The sequence below is a fragment of the Ahaetulla prasina genome, chromosome 2 (genome assembly GCF_028640845.1).
Source record: "Ahaetulla prasina isolate Xishuangbanna chromosome 2, ASM2864084v1, whole genome shotgun sequence".
Taxonomy (NCBI): domain Eukaryota; kingdom Metazoa; phylum Chordata; class Lepidosauria; order Squamata; family Colubridae; genus Ahaetulla; species Ahaetulla prasina.
This window is the reverse complement of record NC_080540.1, coordinates 156,556,512-156,576,867: the sequence shown is the minus strand read 5'-3', so window position 1 is coordinate 156,576,867 and position 20,356 is coordinate 156,556,512. Positions and strand designations below refer to the sequence as shown.

The 20,356-nt window shown below is 41.3% G+C and overlaps 1 protein-coding gene across 8 annotated transcripts in view; it reads right to left on the bottom strand.

Annotated features, from left to right (window-relative positions):
- COQ10A (coenzyme Q10A) overlaps nucleotides 1-17,392 on the bottom strand; it is a 65,002-nt gene extending 47,610 nt beyond the window's left edge. For 4 of the 8 annotated variants that reach the window (XR_009153101.1, XR_009153102.1, XM_058165929.1 and 1 more), the window contains exons 1-4: nucleotides 17,224-17,392; nucleotides 8,255-8,416; nucleotides 4,415-4,607; nucleotides 3,836-3,937 (exon numbers count right to left, since the gene is read on the bottom strand). Coding sequence is in view for 5 of the 8 variants with exons in the window: in XM_058165929.1 (XP_058021912.1) it covers nucleotides 3,836-3,937; nucleotides 4,415-4,607; nucleotides 8,255-8,416; nucleotides 17,224-17,303 (537 nt within the window). In the remaining 3 variants the exon portion in view is untranslated. Of the gene's footprint in view, nucleotides 1-659; nucleotides 2,485-3,835; nucleotides 3,938-4,414; nucleotides 4,608-8,254; nucleotides 8,417-17,223 lie in introns of those variants that run through there. The other 4 variants (XR_009153100.1, XM_058165928.1, XM_058165930.1 and 1 more) reach the window with 4 other exon arrangements.
- Nucleotides 17,393-20,356: the final 2,964 nt, after the last annotated feature.

Here is a 20,356-nt window from a genome sequence, read left to right as displayed (position 1 = left end):
CCTCAAAAGCGTTTTACAGGAATTAAGCAGTCGATGAGTTTGAGAGGGCGGAAGGAAGAGGAGCATATTTAAATACAAATGATGACAGCTGGGAATTTGCTGAGAAAAAGATAGCCTGTTACAGGGCCCGATCCACACAACGCCACACGACAGTGGAGCCAACCCTCAAAAGCCAGGGAGAGACGTGGCAGCTGAACTGATTCATGGGAATTGCCTCAAAGCCAAACTGCTTTGCAGCAAGCAATTCCTTCCAGAGTTTGGCAAATGGTTACAGTCCACAAGACAGAAGCAGCCCAGGCAGATTTACGCCCGTACCTCAAAGGAATCTGCTTCATGACAGGCACCTCAAGTAAGGCTCTATCTCCCCCTGGATCTATGCATGTGACTCACTCCCCATGACTCAAATCTGATAGGCTTTTTATCTAGGACAAATTAATTCTGGAGATTCTTGATCCTAAGGAGAACGTTGTAGTCGCCTATCCCCACTGAGCCATTCCTTCAACGGAATACTTGCTTCCTCCTACCCTGTAAACACGCCCCAGGCAAAGGCTTCTCAAAACACACAACCAAGGGGGAAGATTGCTAACTTGTGGCACATTGAAGCAGGGTCTAACATTTAGGCATATTATTTCAGACCCCACCCCCCCACCCCCCCAGGAAAACATATATTCGTTTTTCTGAGTTTACATTGATATCCAGCCCTTTCCATAAAAAAATATACCTATTGATCCACTAGTATTTCTCTCGCACTCCCCACAAAGTTGCATCTTCACCAAACTGCACATTCACACACACACACAGAATTTTTAGCATCACACTCGGGATGACCCAAGCCTACAGGGTAAAAGGAGACACTAGAAGGAGCTTGTTCAGCCCCTCCACAGAAACATAGCTGAAGTGGCACTCTCTTCCTAGCCTTGGCAATCCTGCACCCACGTGGTCTGTGCAAATAGTGCTTTTAACAAAAATAAAAATTCCTTGGGTAACTAGAAAGGGGACGGAGGGTTTATACCTACCAAGCTAGGGAACACAAAATTAGTGTTAATGGAGTGGGAAAAGGGAGGGTTTGGGGTATACCCACCATGGGGATATAAGCAGGGGGTACCATGGGGTACAGCAGCCAGGAATTGAGTTCTTTCATACTTGGAGCTGGTTCACTGAAGATTCCAGCTCAATTTCTTCCCACAAACTGTCTGGAGACGTGTGATGCTCAATTGCTCCTCTCCCACATTCACCCTGGAAGCTTCATCTTCACTGAACCACAACGGATACAGCCACTCATGGCACAGAAATATGTGATGGAAAACAAACCGTAGTTTTGAAGAGACAGGAACTGTTTCTTCAAAGCAGAAACCTTCGGCCTGCTAATGCCATTTTCCAGTCTCTTCTTGCAGAGCAGCGTAGAGAGGCGGAGCTGAGTAAACTGAAACAGCCAGTTAGGTCACAGAGTGGCTTTGCTGATCCTGGCTGCTGAACTTCTGAAGTGCTTGCCATCAAAACATCCGCTGGTCGGGTAACATTTGAGTTTTGAAACTGGTATGAAATTGTCTTGGAAGGCTGGACATTAAAGAAAGCTTCAGTGGTCCTGCAATAGGAAGGACCGCTCTCTTTTCCCCTCACGTTCCTTCCTATTTCAAAATACTTTCATTAAGAGCAACATCTATTTTCTAAAATAATCTCAAACCCCAAAAGAAAGCCTTTCCTTGGCCCCCATCATTCCGTCAAAAAGGCACTCACTAAGTGGCTGCCATTTCTTTCTGACCTAAGCCAATGATGAAAAGGAAAGGTGGAAGAACCCAACGTATCACTGACTGCCAAAGCCACCCTCAGGGCAACAACTGTAAGCCGTTCTCTTTTATCAAGAAGTGGACTGTTAAGTTATTTTCCTTTAAAACACATTTTAAGAGGCACAGTTTTCAACTGGTCTTCCTTAGGCCCACTGAGAGAACTTAGTGAGTTTTTGCTACCTCTTTCTCAAGAAGTCAAGGAACAGCACAAACTACAATCTAAGGCAGCCACAGTGGTATGTTTCATAGAAAGAAGCTTCAAATAAAGTATGCTAAAAAGAAAAGAACCCAGCATAAAAGCCCAGTCGGGTAAAATAAAAGTGAAGACTGAGACGTTGCTCCAGAGGTAACATGGCACTCTGACCCTTTCCTTAGGAATAAGTCTTGGTCATCACACCAGGCCCAGTGGATAAATTAAACAGGATATCAGGAGAAACCAAATAAATAGATAAAAACAAACAGCTGGGGATGCTGCAAGCAAACACCCAACTTCAAGTGTCCGCAGAGTGACCAAAGCAGCAGGCACCCTTCACGTCTGATGGACTTTGTGGAACATGAGTTCTTGAGGAATGTGGGTCTCGGGGCCATAAGTCTTCGCTGCCCGGCGCTCAAAGGCTGCCACCATCTGCTTTACTACCTCATCGAAAAAAACTGTAGCCAACTGCGAGTGCAGCAGGGAACGAAATTCAAAAGAGATCTGAGGAAAGAGAACAGCACATTGGACTACCGTGAAGATCGTTTTTCCACAGTGGAGCTAGGGCATTTTACAATGAGAAAGTCCCTTCCCCTCGCTCCAGGGGAAGGGCTAGAAAAGATTTGCTGCGGAAGAATAATTTGGAAATTACAAGTCGGGAGAGACTGCAGAAAGCATTCATAAGAAGAGCAGGAATAACAAAGACACTTATAAAAACTTTGTACAACTACTTGCTGAAAACTGATGAGGCTCCAGTACTTTTTTTTTACCCCCTATAGAAATTGCCCAGGGGTGTATTACTATGAAAATAAATTGGGATGGCCCATCTGACATCTGCTGATCCATCCGTCTCTAGTGGGGTCTTGAGGCAGAAGCAGAAGGAAAGGACAACTTAGTCTCAGTTGGGCATCAAGAGTGGCCCTAAGCACAGAGCGATAGTGTCCAGCTGGATGACACAGAACCCCAAAGAGTTCCTGTTTATGACACACATGTAGCTAAAGGTTGACTATTAGAAATACCGCTTTCTCTCACTAAGTCAGAACTGCCAGAGAACTAAGTCAGCAAGTGCCATAAATGGAGCTCTTGGCTGATTTGTTCGTATTTTACCTATGCTTAGCACTTATATACTACTTCACAGTGCTTTAAAGCCCTCTTTATACAGTTTACAGTCAGTATATTGCTGCCTCCAGCAATCTGGGTCCTCATTTTACTGACTTTGGAAGGATGGAAGGCTGAGTCAACCATGAGCAGGTCAGGATCGAACTGCTGGCAGTTGGCAGAATTAGCCTGCAATACTGCATTATAATCACTGCGCCACCACAACTCTGGTGGCTCCTTACATTTCGTCTATAAAACCAAGATTCTAGTGGAAATGGATTTGGCAAGGGATATCTTTATAGCTAAGGTTGTAACCTAATGGGATGTGTGGTACAGGATTTCCATACTCATCCAGGTATTGAGGTGGTTTCTTACTTTTACACACTATAGCTCCCACAACTAGAGGAGCCACAGGGACATCTACTAGGTGGACTACCTTTGGGAAGCATAGAGCTTGGAGGCCCAGAGAAGTAACATATCTCAATGACCTTGGGAGTTCCCTACTCTGCTTCAAGGAATTCATTCAACAGCTCTAGGAAAAGGAGGATTGTAGTAGGAATGTTCAGTATCAGAAACATCTCTGCCATCAGAATATGATTCTAGTCCCTTCACAACTAGGATCTTACAGACTGTCCCCAGTAGTAATGGAAAGTCCACCTTTTTAAAAGCCTGATGGATGCGGGGCCCTCACAGCAGTCCTCATTTATGCAAGAACTAATGAGCTGGTGAGGAATCCCATTAGCCTTTGTGTGCTTACCGCGAAGTCCAAGGTACATGTGCGAGGATAGCCTGGAATGCCAGGACTGAAACGCCAGCTTGTCTCCAGATGATTGAAAAGCTTCCCATCAGTGCAGACTGCCTGAGGAAAATAAGAGCAAAGATTCAGGTTGACAGCAAAGTTCACACAGTGTGAATTAGCCAAACTGATCCCCTCCACATATGTTGGACTACAATTCACAGAATTCTCCTCAACATGGAGGACAGCAAAATGGAGTATGCTAATAAAATGCAAGAGTTCCCAGCCCACTCTAACAGCAGCAGCTCTGGATGAGAATTTACCCATCAACCTGTATATAAAACAGGTATCTCGTGTCTGCCTCATGAGTATGTTGCTTCACATGTCACGTTTATGGCAAAAGACTTCCTGTTGAGCACTTTCAATATTTTTAATTTCTATTAAATGTTCTCTCAATGTCAGTGTCACCACGTTAATCAAACCTCCCTCCAAATTTTGAGGCACTACGAAAAATTATTAATTATGTAATGCTTGTTATTATTTTGTCATTGCAACACTGAAATATCAGCAGCCTGCTTAGCCCATAGATACACAACTCACCTTTACCAAGTGAGGTTGCACTAGTGTCACAATAGAGGTGTAACGTTCCACAACAGGAGGGAAGCCAACTTCCAGCTGGGCCCTCACATGACCTGCTCGCTTAGAGACCACCGTTGATTTTTTACACCATGGAACAAATTCCTTATATTCATCCACGTTGGCCACAACACCGTACATTTCCTGCATGGAATAACTGCAAATAAAGAAAGAGTGACTCGTTTAAGTTACGTATGTCCACAATGATGCACATGTCCACAATGACACAGGCACATGCGCTTCAATGGATGTTGGAATATTTATTATGCTATGGAACATAAAAAAGGAAATTTTTCAAAACTGCATTTCTTCTCCTCTTCTCAAATCCAGGCTTATGGATTATTATCCTTATGTTTTAGAAGAGAATAGAAGAAAATAGGATGGACGTTTCATTTACTTATTCCTTTAGATTCCATCGTATCTAAGAGAACTAATGTATAAGAAATAGCGCCTGGCCCCTTCTTTGATTGATATATTCTGCTGTTTGACGATTTTATGCATTCTGTTATTCAAGACAGGCAGTAAATTATTTAATATAATATCTTCCTTTTTCCAAATCTTGCAAAGCTCTGAATCTTTTTCATTTTTTACTTTGTAGGTATCTATATTAAAAAAGAAGAAATTTGAAATAATTTATTATAGCATAAGACAAAGTTTGTTAAAAATGTGGAATCTTCTAAAAGCAAAGATAAGTCTGCCAATCTCACCATTAGATTTATTGTCAAATGCCTATTTCAAGGACAACTATTATACAGTGAGAAAAGTTTAGTTACTTATGTGCAGATGGTACAGAACATCTAGACTCAAAAAAGACTAAAGATGTAGAGAAAACTGCTCAGCATGGGTACAAATTTACTATGATTGGTGTATTTACAAATAGATGGGATAAAAAGTGATTTCAAGAAAGGAGGAAGAATCTTGAGAAAAATACAGAAATTGGAGCAATTATACTATACAATTATATTATATATTGTATAATTATACAATTATACAAACCCAAGATCGTCTATTGGGACTATTATAACTATAAATGGTTATTGAAATATGACACAGAAATGGAACAAATAAAAAAACTGTATGATAAAATCAATGCAAAGCTTCAAAGAAGTAACCACAGCACAACAATGAGAAAAGTAGAAATATTTAGATTAGCTGTTGGGAAACAAATGGAAAGGAAGGGGAGAAAGTATGACTAAAACTTATTTCTAGAATCTTTTTACTCTTTTTACTTTTCTTTGTACTCTTTCTTTCTAAAAATCTGGGGAAAACTTAAAATTAGTAATAGAAACTTTTTTTTTTCTGGAATAATGGAAATGAGAAGAAATATATGGATTATTGTAAAAAAGTAGTAAAAAAGGTTGAAATGAATGAAGGAAATTAAAAAGAGAGAGAAGGAGGAGAAGTAAATTAAATGTGGAAGATATAATGGGATAAATGTTTTCTTTTTCTGTTTGTGTCTGAGAATGCATGGAATGAGAGAGAATTAAAATTGATGGTAAGGAAATAAATTTTAAATATATAAAAGAATGGAAAATCCAGGAGATGAAATGTGAAAGATAGTATGGTTTATAAGTGAAAATGACTGAAATTAAGATGTAAAAGGAAATAAAATTGAAATGTTAATAAATGATGTACACTATTGGAAGAAAATAATATGTATTGAATTGTGAACAAAAACTCTAAGAAAATAAGAGGTGGAAAGTTGCATTAATTGATTGTATGATATAAATGGAATAAGATGAAGACAAAAAAAAATAAAGGAAGGGGAGAAAGTATGACTAAAAATTATTTCTAGAATATTTTTACTCTTTTTACTTTTCTTTGTACTCTGCATTCTTAACTTTCTAAAAATCTGGCAAAAACTTAAAATTAAAAAAATATAAAAGCAGTAAGATCTTTGATACAGAAATGGCGAGGAGGCGGAGGAAAAAATGGAGCAGGAGGAAGGTTAATGGACAGAGGGAAAGTCATTGGGATTCTCTCCTAAACAGCAAATTCTCCCAAATACTTTCCATGCTTATGAAACTGCAAAAGAGCTCTACCAAAAGATCTCACAATCTTGGGTGTGATTGCAGCAGTGCAGAAGCCTGCTACAAATAAAGAAATACATAAAACCCATCTTTCCAAATCACTTATCGATTGCAAGCAAAGTTCAGCTCTTTTGTTGAAAACACATTCCTAATTGCTGCAGAGGAAGCTAGGCAGAGCGAATATGGTGATAAATGGAGAATATTCATACAAGATAAGGCTAGAAAGGGCTACTGGCCAATCATTGTGTGTTATCTATAGATTCCAAGTATCAAGACAGCTGGGAAGAATAACAAAACGGTCATCCAAGTTAATTCTTCCCTTTCCATGAGCTGGGCAGAAGAATTTAAGATAATTAATTCCTGATTAAACAATTAAACGAATAACTAATAACGAATAGTCTAGGTCATAAATCTGTACGTAACAGTTCCTTTTCTGGCTCTTGATTGTACATCTCCAGCTTGTGGAGAATACAAGGGGATTGGTGGTACTGTTATGTTGAAGCAGAGAGCCTGCAGTTTCCTCAAGAGTTTGCCGATTATGTACAGTACAGGTAGTCCTCAACATACAACCACAATGGAGCCCAAAATTTCTATTGTTAAGTGAGACATTTGTTACGTGAGTTTTGCCTCATTTTACGACCTTTCTTGCCACCGTTGATAAGTGAACCACTGCAGTTGTCAAGTTAGTAACACGATTGTGAAGCGAACCTGGCTTCCCCATCGACTTTGCTTGTCAGAAGGTCACCAAAGGTGATCACATGACCCAGGGACAGTGCAATCATGATAAATATGAACCGGTTGTCAAGCATCCAAATGCAAATCATATGACCATGGGGATGTTGCAATGGTCATGTGTGACAAATGGCCATAAGTTTTTTTCAAGTGCTGTTATAACTTCGAACAGTCACTGAACCAATTGTTGTAAGTCAAGGATTACCTGTATTGGTTTAGCTTGCTGTAAGATTTGGTTGGTCACTGTGGGAAAGAGGACAGTGGATTAAGGCAGATCATAACTTGGATACCACAGATCTCTGCCTTGTGTTTTTATCCCTTTCATTAGAAATAGGCCTTCTTTGGTGGCTTTGGACAATGAAATTTCTAGCCTTAGAAACCTAGAGTTCTATATACTATATTTTTCGGGGTATAAGATGCACCGGAGTATAAGATGCACCTTAGTTTTTGGGGAGGAAAATAGGGGGGGGAAAAATGCTGCCTATCAGGTAGTCATCTGGCTAGTCCTTAGCCTGGTCAGCTTCAGCACATTAGTTCGCTCGCTGGTTTTGAGGTTGGGGCTGAAAAACAGCTTCAAAAGCACAGCTGATCGTCGGAGGTAGCACCAGTGACTAAAGCAGGCAAAGCGCGGAAGGGTAAGACAAGGCAGCAGCTGTTCTGGGTAGCCATTTGGGCACCAGCGATCAGCGATGTACTTTGGTGATCCCCGCAGCCTTGAAGGGCTCTCCAACGGAGCGTTTGGAGGCTGAAAACGCGACGCGCAGAGCCCAAAAACACAAGCCGTTGTCGGTGGCAATCTCTGCAGCCAGGCAGAGGTTGCGCGGAGACCGAAGGGTGGGGGCCGGTGGGATTACGTTCAGAGTATAAGATGCACCCAAATTTTCAGCCTCTTTTAGGAGGGGAAAAAAGTATGTCTTATACTCCAAAAAATACGGTAGTTTATTATTACCAAAGGAAATGATGCTTGTGGAGGTCATGCAAAATGATATTCGAGATGTGCACATTTCACAAAACCACCCTCCTGCAAGCCATGTCAGCTCACCCAATAATCCTCCTCTCTGAATATTCCTTCCGTTTGTTGATGAAAGGTCCTGTAAAGCTGATAAATGTCCGGCTGTGCTGACCACTGAGATCCCAATCAAGACTGCTGATAATATGAGGGTCTCGGATCACCAGATTTCCACAGCATGGCATATACCTGGAACTGAAAGATCCTTAGGATTAGCTGGCCTGAATAAAAGTCTACCAAACTTTCCCAGAGGCTAAATTCAACATCCTTTGATCTTGAATAACCTAACAGAGGCGTCACCCACTGATTCAGAAAGCTGCAAGTAAAGTAAGTTACAAGCATAACCTTGTTGTGACCCAGACCCAAGTAGGTAGCAACAAACTCAGTCCATGGAAAAACAAACTTTATTCGAACAGCTGGGAATTACTTCATTCCCAGCATCGTTCGACTCAAAGTAAAACAAATGCCTCCCAACACAAATTCTTCAGTTATATTACAAACCTTAGTCCAATTAGGCAAACTGCCAAAGGCCCTTCCTGGTAAATGTCCAGAAGTCACAAAAACAAAGATATTCACGAAGCAGAGGACGCAACTACAACGTTGTTTTCCGGCAAGCTGAAACACCGGTGCTGGTCTGTTTTAAGCCTTATGGGAGGGGCCAATCATCCCTTGGCCCTACTCCCAAGTTGTCCTCTCTGCTTGAGCTGCTCTTGCCTTCTGGCAGCTCTTCTCATGCGTGCATTAGGAACAGGCTCCTCCTGTTCCTCTGCCTCACTACTATCAGGCTCTGGAGGCTCTGGAGTCCATACCTCACTTCCCGATGCCCTGGCCTCACCTCAGCCTCATTGCTGTCCGACTCCGTTGCCAGCTCCATAGGCTGCTGACGGACCACAACAGACCTAGCATGGTGTCCTGGACTGAAGACTTACATGGACATTGTGGGTAAAATCTTCATAGATCATATAATGTGCGGAGGGAAGTTCTGATTTATCTTCAGTTGATTTTGATACACTGAGATTTTGATTTTGATACACTGAGAGCATATGCACCAAGACAAATTCCTTGTGTGTCCAATCACACTTGGCCAATAAAAAATTCTATTCTATTCTATTCTATTCTATTTTCACAATCATATGAAATACACACAACACATATTACAACTGTGGAATAGTTAACGTCTAAGGGCAAATGCTCTTGTTCCTCTTGAGATGTAGGAGGAGTAGAGGAAAAGGACTGTAAAAGTCATAGTCTATGAATTTCAGAGGGCATCTGATTATCTATTTCTGGTTTTGAAGTTCTTGTATCTCTGTATCTGCAATTCCTCAGATTATCATCTCTGTACTTGTGGAAAATTAAACTTAATAGCATTGGGCAAACGTTACCCTTCTCCCCAAACTACAAGTTGTTCAACAGTTACTACAATCTGAATTTCGTCATAAATGTCAGGATAAATTGCATATATCAATACCATCCTTCACCCCTGCAGAAATTGGAAAAGTGAATCTGATCGCATACGCATTTCTGTAAATCCTTGGCTGCTGCCTCCCATCCCACTTATTTTACAACCTGTTGTCAGAGAGCAATTTTAGATACAAGTTCAATGCTATTAAAGAAGACGGCTAAATGTGTTTTCAAAAGCAGCCTTAATGTGTTTTCAAAAGCAGCCTTAACAGGCACAGAGAGCAAGTCATTAATTAATAAAGAGTCACTTCTCTTCTTCTCATGTCCCCTTGCAGGCCCCACCTCTGTCGCCACTGCTGATCACCTGCTGTTCAGGCTGACCCCAGAAGATCAGACTCAGCAACCTGAGAGGTACAGGGAGAAAGCCCACCTGAAAAAAATTGGAATTGCCTGCTACCCAATGCAGAATAGTCCAGAAGATGGTCTTTAGGGACTGTAGAAGCATCACGCCAGACCAATCTGAGTTGGCCAATGGGGCTGGGCTGATCCCATCTCCAAAGGCCCTCTCTTTGCACCACCAAAAGAATGGTGCATCTGATTCAATCCATGGCAAAACTTGTATCATAATAACGGGAAGAATATTACCTTAAGGATGACTTCCCTCTATGAATAGAATAGAAATGAATAGAACAGAATTCTTTATTGGCTAAGTGTGATTGGACACACAAGGAATTTGTCTTGGTGCATACGCTCTCGGTGTACATAAAAAAAGAGATACCTTCATCAAGGTACAACACTTATAACACTTAATGACAGTCATAGGGTACAAATAAGCAATCAGGAAACAATATCAATATAAATCGTAAGGATACAAGCAACAAAGTTACAGTCATACAATCGTAAGTGGAAGGAGATGAGTGATGGGAACGATGAGAAGATTAATAACAGGTCAAAATTGTGAGGACACAATAGGAAAAAAAAGATATAGCTGTGTTGCCGTTAGCTGCAACTGAGGATAGGATCTTAGATGTTGGCCTCCTCACCTCTTTTGCTTTTTGAATGGCAAAGTCCTTCTGCCCAAAAAACCCTACATTCAGCAGCTGACTCCCAACTGGAATTATTAATTAAATTAATACTTTAATTAAAGAAGTGGTAGCAATTTTCCGCAATTTTCTACGCTGCTTCCTAAAATTCAGTTGGGAGGAATGAGGAGCCAGGCTAACGCAAAGCCTTTGCATTTCCTTCCATGTTGGCCAGCTTCTATCTTGTTTGCAGGCCAGCTTAGCTTAATTTACATAATTATTGCTAGTAAGCCCTCTCCAAGCAGGCACCTAAGCTGTTTTTTCAACAAGTAAATATTCAGAATGCCAAGTGGAAAGGCTATCTATGAAAAGAGGGACAGATTTCCCGTCAGATTTAATGTCACCAGAGGTTTAAAATAAAAAAGCCTTTCGTTTGGATCGACAAGCTTGCAAGCTACTTAAAACCAATGAATCAAAGGAAAGTCCTTGTATGTCCCCTCTTTGGTCTAAATGTCATCATGAGCAAGATGGATCTGCGATAATTTGTGTGTCAGAAAGCAGCAGTCGAGTTTTCTTTCGAGTTTTCTTTATCACAACCTTTATCACAACCTTCTCTAATCTGGTGCCCTTGAGGTGCACTGGACTACAATTTCTATCATCAACATGCTGGCTGAGCGTAATTAAAACTTGCAGCCTAACACATCTGGAGAGCTAAAAGTGAGAAGCTGCCTTAATGCCTTTTTCAGAAATTTAAAAAAAAAAGGGGGGGGGGACACATTAAAATGTAGCAATATACCACGGTAGGATGGATGCCACTAGAGCGAAGACAAAAAGAAGTGTGGAAATTAACTTTGAAGACGTACAAAGAGTATATTGCAGCATATTCAAGGACAAAAAAGAATGCGGAAAGAATGGCTTTCTTACGGAATAGCTGCCCGGCAGGTTAGTTAAGACATTTACTTGGGAACGTTGCCAAGCAAGCCATTGTGAATAGGAACATTGCGTAAAAAAAAGGGTAAAGCAACAGTAATCCTGTAGACACCACCAATGAATGTCTTCATCTGGCATAATCACTTGAAGGAAGCTTTAAATGCCGTCGGTTTTGTTCCCCACAAAGTTAACTCTGATACTAAGCTTCATCTACCAGCACCAGCGACTTGTGGGCATCCAGGGTTCTTAGCTCAATCTATGTTTTGCCTGGAGATTTTTCACCAGACCCTAAGCTTGAAGGTGAAGTCTCAGCCTGGTGCAACAGGATAGCACACCAGAACAGTCAGAAGGAAAGACACGTACACTGCAGAGTAACAAGCATTCAGGAATTGTTAAGCACAGACCCTAATACCCAGAAGCCTTTGGGGCCACTGCCGGAGGATAGCTCAAATGTTTCTAAAAGTGATGTGGAGAACTCTTCCCACATCTAAGTCAGGTTTCTAATTTAAGAAACTGGATTCCCATAGCATGCTAAGGCATAAAAGTAGTCCTTAACTTGCCACTACAATGGAGCCCAACATTTCAGTTGCTAAGCGAGACAGTTGTAAAGGAAGTTTGGCCCCGTTTTACGACCTCTCTTACCACGGTTGTTAAGTGAATCGGCGCAGTTGTTAAGTTAGCAACGTGGTTGTGAAGGGACTCTGGGTTCCCCCACTGACTTTGCTTGTCAGGAGGTCGCCAAAGGGGATCACATGAAGCCGGGACAGTCGCCATGCATCTGAATTTTGATCACGTGACCGTAGGGATGCTGCAATGGTCATAAGCGTGAAAAACAGTCCTAAGTCACTTTTTTCAGGACCATTGTAACTTTGAACGGCCACTAAACAAACCGTTGCAAGTCGAGGACTGCCTGTACTTTTGTCTGACTTTGTTGCATAAGCCGTTATTATCCTAGCTCTGTGATGGCGAAACCTGTGGCACGTGTGCCACAGGTGGCACGCGGAGTCATATCTGCGGGCATGAAAGCGGTGCCCTAGCTCAGCTCCAGGGCACACGCGTGTGCCGGCCAGCTGATTTTCGGGCCTTCCGGGCTCACCGAAAGTTGGGGAATTGGGCGTTTCCGGCTTCCAGAGAGGTGTAGGAGGTCGTTTTTTTGCTTTCCCCGGGCTCCAAGAAAGCCTCTGGTACCTGGGGAGGGTGAAAAACGGGCCTACCGGGACCACCGGTAACCTTTTTTGCCGTCACATGCCAAAAACAGGGGGAGTGCAGGGGAGGTGCACACACACGCGGGGGGGGGGACAGGGGGGCATTGATTTATGGGTGTGGGCGTGCATGTGTGCAACCTCCCCCCTGCTCCTCCCACTTTTGGCACGTGATGACAAAGAGGTTAACCATCCCTGCCCTAGCTCATCCGTATTACTAAGGTGTAACCTTATGATTCATATATAACTGTGGTTGGAATCAATTGCCCTGCTAAGCCAAAAGTAAACAAACCACATTGTGAATTAAAACAACATTTGCACCTAAGTCAGCCTCTTGGAATTCTTTAATAATGTATTTTTATCTAGCCCATCTCAAAAGACCATTTTAAAACTTATTTCTTTATAATATTACCTGATACTTGCTTCATTTTTTTTTAACCTTCCTAGGTTCTTCCCGCCTCCCTCCGACCCCCAGTAAAATTAATTCCCAAAATAAAGCATTCTACAACTTTTTAAAAAATTCAAATTTAAATACCTACATATTAACATCATTCCAATAAAAATCTCAAATCTCTTCAAACACATCCGGTTAGACACACATAATGTGCTTCCAAACTAACCCCCTACAACCGCTTGCAATAGGGAAAAGAGCCAAAAAACATTAGAAAAGCCATGCATATAGTTTCCCACTACACTACACTATTATTTAGGAAGGCTTCTCAAGTACAACTAATTCCAGGTTCAAACTAAGTTCCAGGTCATATGGAAAAATAGTACTTTGGAGCATGTTCTCATTGAGAAATCAAATCCAAATCCAAATCCTGTTTGGAAGCCTTTGGCAAACATTGTTGCAACAGTACAATCAAAAGGTTATGTATTCAAAGGGCTACTAGACACTTCATTTTCAGATATTTTTTTTAAAAAATGCTTAAGGATATTTCTGGAGAAAATGAGTCCTGGTAAGGAACATTCATTTCCAGATCTGAGACAACATAGTAAATAAATGTTGTTTGTTGTTGTTTTTTAATTTGCATTTATATCCCGCCCTTCTCCGAAGACTCAGGGCGGCTTACATCGTGTTAAGCAATAGTCTTCATCCATTTGTATATTATATACAAAGTCAACTTTTATTGCCCCCAACAATCTGGGTCCTCATTTTACCTACCTTATAAAGGATGGAAGGCTGAGTCAACCTTGGGCATGGTGGGGCTTGAACTTGCAAGTAATTGCAAGCAGCTATGTTAATAACAGACTGTCTTAGTCTGTTGAGCCACCAGAGGCCCCTAAATGTTAAAATATCCTCCTCTAAAAGACATGAATCCATTCAATTTATTAGCACTTACTGTATAAAAGGCCTATGAAATCTACAAAAAATAATTTCATTCCACATGAGAGAAAAAATTGAAACTCAAAGATAAACTGTACCAAGCTGTAGACTGAATATATATGATTGAGTGTTGTGAACTAAATATATGTAGCTCATAGGTCATGCACCTGAAAATCCTGTTAACTCATCACATGAACCTAGAAGAACAACAATGTCCCAATGCCTTTACAATTGGTTTAAACAGATGAGGAGCTGAAACCTGTAGTTCAACATCTGGAAAGCCATATACTGTACTCCCAACCTTGTCTTTATGGTGACTGAAGGCCATTATACCTAAAACAAAATGGCCCTTCTCATTAGGTTATACCATCACATTTTAATTCATAGAAGATAAGGCTAAAAAGAGCTACTGGGATCTTCATAATTTAATTCATGCATGCGTATGGATTAAATATGATGCGAGTTTGTAACTACTGACTTAGAATTAGATTTCACCTTGGCACTTTGTTAGATTAACTCCCAGATCCCCAGCCAGCAAAGCTTTGCTGGCTGGGGGATTCTGGGAGTTGAAGTCCTACAGGCTTAAAGTTGCCAAGGTTGGAGTCCCCTGCTGTAAACCCTCTGCATAAAAAAAACCTTGCTCCGGCACATTACTGACTAGTCATTAACACAACTACAGAAAAGCATGATCAGTCACACATATGTTGCATATAGTGTGCTTCCTCTTTGGAAACTCATTTAGCGCAGAAATAAAGAATACCAATTATGAGAAAGAAGTTCAAAAGGTACAAGCATTTGGGCACAGAGGGTGTCAGTGTCTATAATGGAAGTGACTCTGTTGCTACCCACTTTTCCTCAATTCTACATTTCATCTCGAGGTGTTTGCTAAGAAACCTTTCCCAGATTAAAAACAAAAACAAAAAGCAAAATACAGCCTTGTCCAGTTAGCTCACTTTTCTAAGCTTAGAAACTTTTTCAAGTTTCTGCTGGAACTAAGGCAGGCCTTTAAAGCTTTACTAAGCCAGCAGGAATCATACATCGGTCTAAAAGCCCCAAGTAATTATAGATCAGCACATAAGCAACTATGCACATTCTGAGTTCTCTTTGTTACTATTTTGAATAAACCAGTGTTACCTGAATAAAAAACCCATTTCAATATGTTTCATAGAGCACTTCAGACACAGCTGAAAATGTTCTCAAATGGAGCTTGATGCTTAATGTGTATGTGTGCTGTAATGGTTAAGATGTTGGATTAGGACTGAGGAATCACAGCTTCAAGTCTACCTTCAGCCAGTGAAACTGACTGACTGACTTTGGTTCAGTTAGTGTTTCTCAGCCAAACCTACCTCATAAGATTATTGCTGTGAGGGAAAATAGAGGGTGGAGCATTATGCATGCTACTCATAAATATATATATATAACACAGATAAACAAATATATCACTCAGCTTTCAGAAGAAAGGCAGGATACAAATCTAACAAATTAAAAGGTATGATCCTGCTGCTTTGACCATAGTACAGAAATGATCTGTCACCATTTTCTATTACAAAGTTTTAGACTTTCCAAGTGTAGCTTACAGCTCTGTGATTCTCTGATGGTCTCCCACCCAAGTAAATCAAACAAATTCAGCCTTGCTTCTGAGGCAGTTGCTGCCATCTGCCAAGACACTACAAGTCACACAAAGGCAAGCAAAAGCTGATACAAAGATTCCCCTACAACCCAATACCACTATTCACCAATATAAAACACATTTTTCTTATAAAATGAATTCAGTTGGGTGGAAAAATTAACAGCTACCTGATTTGCTCCCTTTCCACAGACTTGCTTAATTCTCTATCGAGAGACGTAATAAGACCTCAGGGACTTATTTAAATAAATTGTTCCATGAAAATCACATGCTCTTAGGTTTACATTTAGCATTTTAAAAAAAAAATATCAAAGCAACACAAACTGAAACAGCAGCCAGAATAGCATTACTAAAGTAGCCAGAGTTGCCAGAAGTATAAAAACAAGCACAGAATGACTTTTTTTTTTAAATCTAGAATTGAAAGGGCAGGTAGGTTTCTGACACATTAGCAGACAGCATCATTACACTGAGTTCAAAGAGGTTACCATTTATACATACTGCTCTTTGCTTATAAAAATCCCAACCCTTATCTTACTGGAGGCGTAATCTTTTCCGTTTACTTCCTTCATTGCAGGTACGCACGTTCATTATTAGAAACATCTTACAACATCCAGGGGAAAGACAATCAGTAGATCAACAGATACTTATTATCTCATCATGTTAACAGCCCCACTTTTATTGCCCCTGGGCTCTGATCACCCTTATCGCCAGTAACTCCTCATAAAGTCCCGCAGGGTTCTTCTAATCTAAGCCTTCTTTCAACTCGGGAGCCTCCCTTTTCCCACTTTTAACCTCTATTTCGCTTCCCCCTCCCCAAGCCTCTCTCCATTTACTCTTGCGATGCCCTTCTACCAATGATGCCTTTTATTCCACCCGCCCCCCCGAAGAGCAGGAGCAAGGAGCCCAGGTGTTCTTGGTCCCTGTTGTCCTTGCCTAAAACCCTCGCGAGATGTCCCACCCCAGATCCTTGATCAATTTCATCCATTTTTCCCCCCCAGGGGTCACATGCTATTGCACCCCAAAAATCTCAGAAACAGGCAGGGTACTTCCCACCCACCGCCTCCCGATTGAGAAACGAGTCGATCTTTTCCTAGACACGCAAATGCTTAAGGAACGGGGAGACCCACCCGCTGAATCTGCTCGCCATCCCCTTGGGGGAAAAAGCCCCCTAGGACAGTGGTCTCCAACCTTGGCCACCTTAAGCCTGGAGGACTTCAACTCCCAGAATTCCCCAGCCAGCTTTGCTGGCTGGGGGATTCTGGGAGTTGAAGTCCGCCAGGCTTAAAGTGACCAAGGTTGGAGACCCCTGCCCTAGGAGGAAGCCCGGCCAATAAGGGGGCAACCCGAGCTCTGCTCCCCTTTTTTGAATGGGGGGGCTGAGCTGACCAACGCCTCGCTTTCTTCCGAGGGTCCTTCACCCCAGTTCCTATCCCATAATATCGTGTTCGTCCCGACTCCCGCGCCCCGGCTTCTTCTGCCTTTGCTCCGCTCACCAGCCGGTCGCGGTCACTCTCGGTCTCAGCCCTCCCCGGACTCCCAGTTGCCAAATTTCCCGGAGCCAGCGAGTCGCCATGGAGGGCGGGGCGGGGGGGAGGAAAGACCAGACCAAGTGGAAATGCCCCTCTTTCTCTCTCTCTCTCTCTCTCTCTCGACCGTATCAATTCCGCCAGCAAATAAGACAGGCACCGGCGTGAACTTTCACCCCACCTCCCCCCGCTCGCGTCACAATGTCATTGCGTCGCCCTGTCTACGTCACAGCGCGGGAGGGGGGAAAAAGGGGCTGGAGAGGAAAAGCCAGCGCAAGGCTTTGTGGGAGATGTGGTTCTAAAGATTACGCCCGAGTGAATTATGGGAATTGCGGCTTCTCTTCCTTTTGAGCGCCTGCCGGCTTCCAATCGTGGGCTGTTTATGATGCTCGCTGACCTCTTTTAAAGTCGCCTTTATCTCCAAAAGCTTGCATGGGGTTAGTGTTTAGAATGGGAGGCCATCTCCCATTAGGACACCGTCCCTGTCCTAATGTTCCCTTTAGTTGTATTCATTTTATGTATTCAATTCATGCTTATATATATTATTTAATATGTATTTGACAAAATAAATCAATAAATCAATAAATCTCAGATCTGTGGAGGAGATTGGAAAGAGAGAGAAAAAATGGGTGGGGGGGGACTGGGAGAACTAACCCCAAGCGGGGGGGGGGGAGGAATGGGAAAAGGTAATGGCAAACCATTTCTGAACTATTGTTAACTTAAGTATATATATATACATGCTCTTTCGTCCCAGGCTAAGCCACATTTGCATAGAGTGGAAAACTAGGATTGCTTATTTGTACCCTATGATTATCATTAAGTGTTGTACCTTGATGAATGTATCTTTTCTTTTATGTACACTGAGAGCATATACACCAAGACAAATTCCTTGTGTGTCCAATCACACTTGGCCAATAAAAATTTGTATTCTATTCTAAAATAAATTAAAGAGAGGAAGGGAAGAAAATACAGCTAAACCAACCTTGAATCGAGTCAATTTACTATACTACTTCATTCCTTTCAATTTCCATCACATCCATAAGCTAATTTGTAGGTTGCCGTTTATTCTTTAAGGATAAACATGTCCTAGTAATTCTCAAGAGCCCCAAGGACAATTTGAGGTAGGTTGTATTAAATGTGTGACATTTAATAGTCAAATTTAGTGAAACGGAGCCATTTATTTTGTGCAAAATCAGACATTGATTTTGATAAATGTCTCATCACTCGAGAACCATCACTGAAAGTTAGTTTGCTCATAAGCTGCCTAATTATATTTTGTTATTTTTCATTGATATGTAAGTCAGCATCGTACAACTGTCAGGAAGAGGGCCCAGAACAGACTCCTATCATCAGGAAAAGTGATTATTAACATCTGTTGAGTTGTACTGTACCAAGATAAAGTTAGTAGCTCTGCTCTGCTCTGCTCCTATAGACCTCTGAGACTGCTGACAGCGCACACACATACAAGAGGAGAAAAAGAGAATCAAAATGAACACAAGCATTAATCAAATAAGCAATCCATCTTCAATCCTAGTATAGATTCCCTGCCAAAGCCTTTATTTTTATTTATTTTATTTATTTATTTATTTTATTTTGTCACAACAATATATGTAGGTATCATACAAAAAGATTATATAGTAAATAAACACATATATGGGTAAATATAAGGAGGTATAAGCATATATACAGTAAGAAGAAAAGAAAAACAATAGGACAGGAACGGTAGGTAGGCACGTTTGTGCGCTTATGCACGCCCCTTATGGTCCTCTTAGGAATGGGGTGAGGTCAATAGTAGAAAGTTTTTGGATAAAACTTTTAGGATTATGGGAAGAGACCACAGAGTCAGGTAAAGTATTCCAAGCACTGATGATTCTGTTACAGAAGTCATATTTTCTGCAATCTAGATTAAAGCGGTTAATATTAAGTTTAAATCTATTAGTTGCTCTAGTATTATTGCAATTAAAGCTGAAGTAGTCTTTGACAGGAAGGACATTACAATAGATGATTCTGTGAGTTAAGCTTAGGTCTTGTCGAAGGCGGCGGAGTTCCAAGTTTTCTAAGCCTAGGATTTCAAGTCTGGTGGGATAAGGTATTTTGTTGTTTTCAGAGGAATGGAGAACTCTTCTTGTAAAATATTTCTGGATACCTTCTGGACGCCTTGATGCTAAATAATAACTCTTTGTAGTATACTGTATGTTGTATAAAAGAGCTGATCAGCAAACAGAAAATCAATATGGAAACTCTCTGATTGTCCAGGGATTGCTGCTAAGAGAGAAAAAAACAAAACAATCCTGCACTATGAAAGAATGTGTGTTGGTGACTCTTGTGGAGCCAGAGGATAGGCCTTGGGCTTTTGGGAGATCTGCTCTAATACTAGATGAAACAAGGGTGTTACAAAAGCCTAGCAGTAATTTGAGTAAGTTGGGGAGTAAATAGAGACCCATGCCTCCTGGAGAAGTTGAAGCTCTCAGCTTTGATAACAGAAGAAGATGGGCAGTCAGTTCAAATTATACTGCAGCTCAATTTTGTGTAATGGTTGGGCAGATCAAGTTTTTAACCTGAGACCACCCAGGTTTACAGAAAACAATTTGAGAAAGGCCATATGAATGGAGCTTCTGCTTAAGAGACTTCTGCCAAGTGGGCTGGGAAATATCACTTAAAACAGAATAGAGCAGCCAGGTGGGATGATTGTCCCACTAGCATCATCGTGATTTGTGCCAGACATTCATATAACTACCAGCCTAGCCTGCTTAGCATCTGAGCCAAAGATTCTTTAGAGTGCAATAAAAAATGCCAAGACCGTTGGCTATAAAGGTGCAATGCATATAAGTAACAGCATTGCAACTATCTCTTGACATTTTTTACAACCCCCAGCAAATATTTCTAATCTGAGACATTGTCACCTGCTTGTACAAAAGGTGAAACAACAAGGGAAACCATTGAGAAACCCCAAAACTGTAAACTACATTGGAAAGTAACTAACCAGGAGCAAATCTCCAGAAAGCCAATGGGAATAATTTTTACCAGCAGACTGCACAGAAATATCAAGGAGATTTTCAGGAATCAAATTCAACCTAAGGTGTAGAATAGACATAATTTT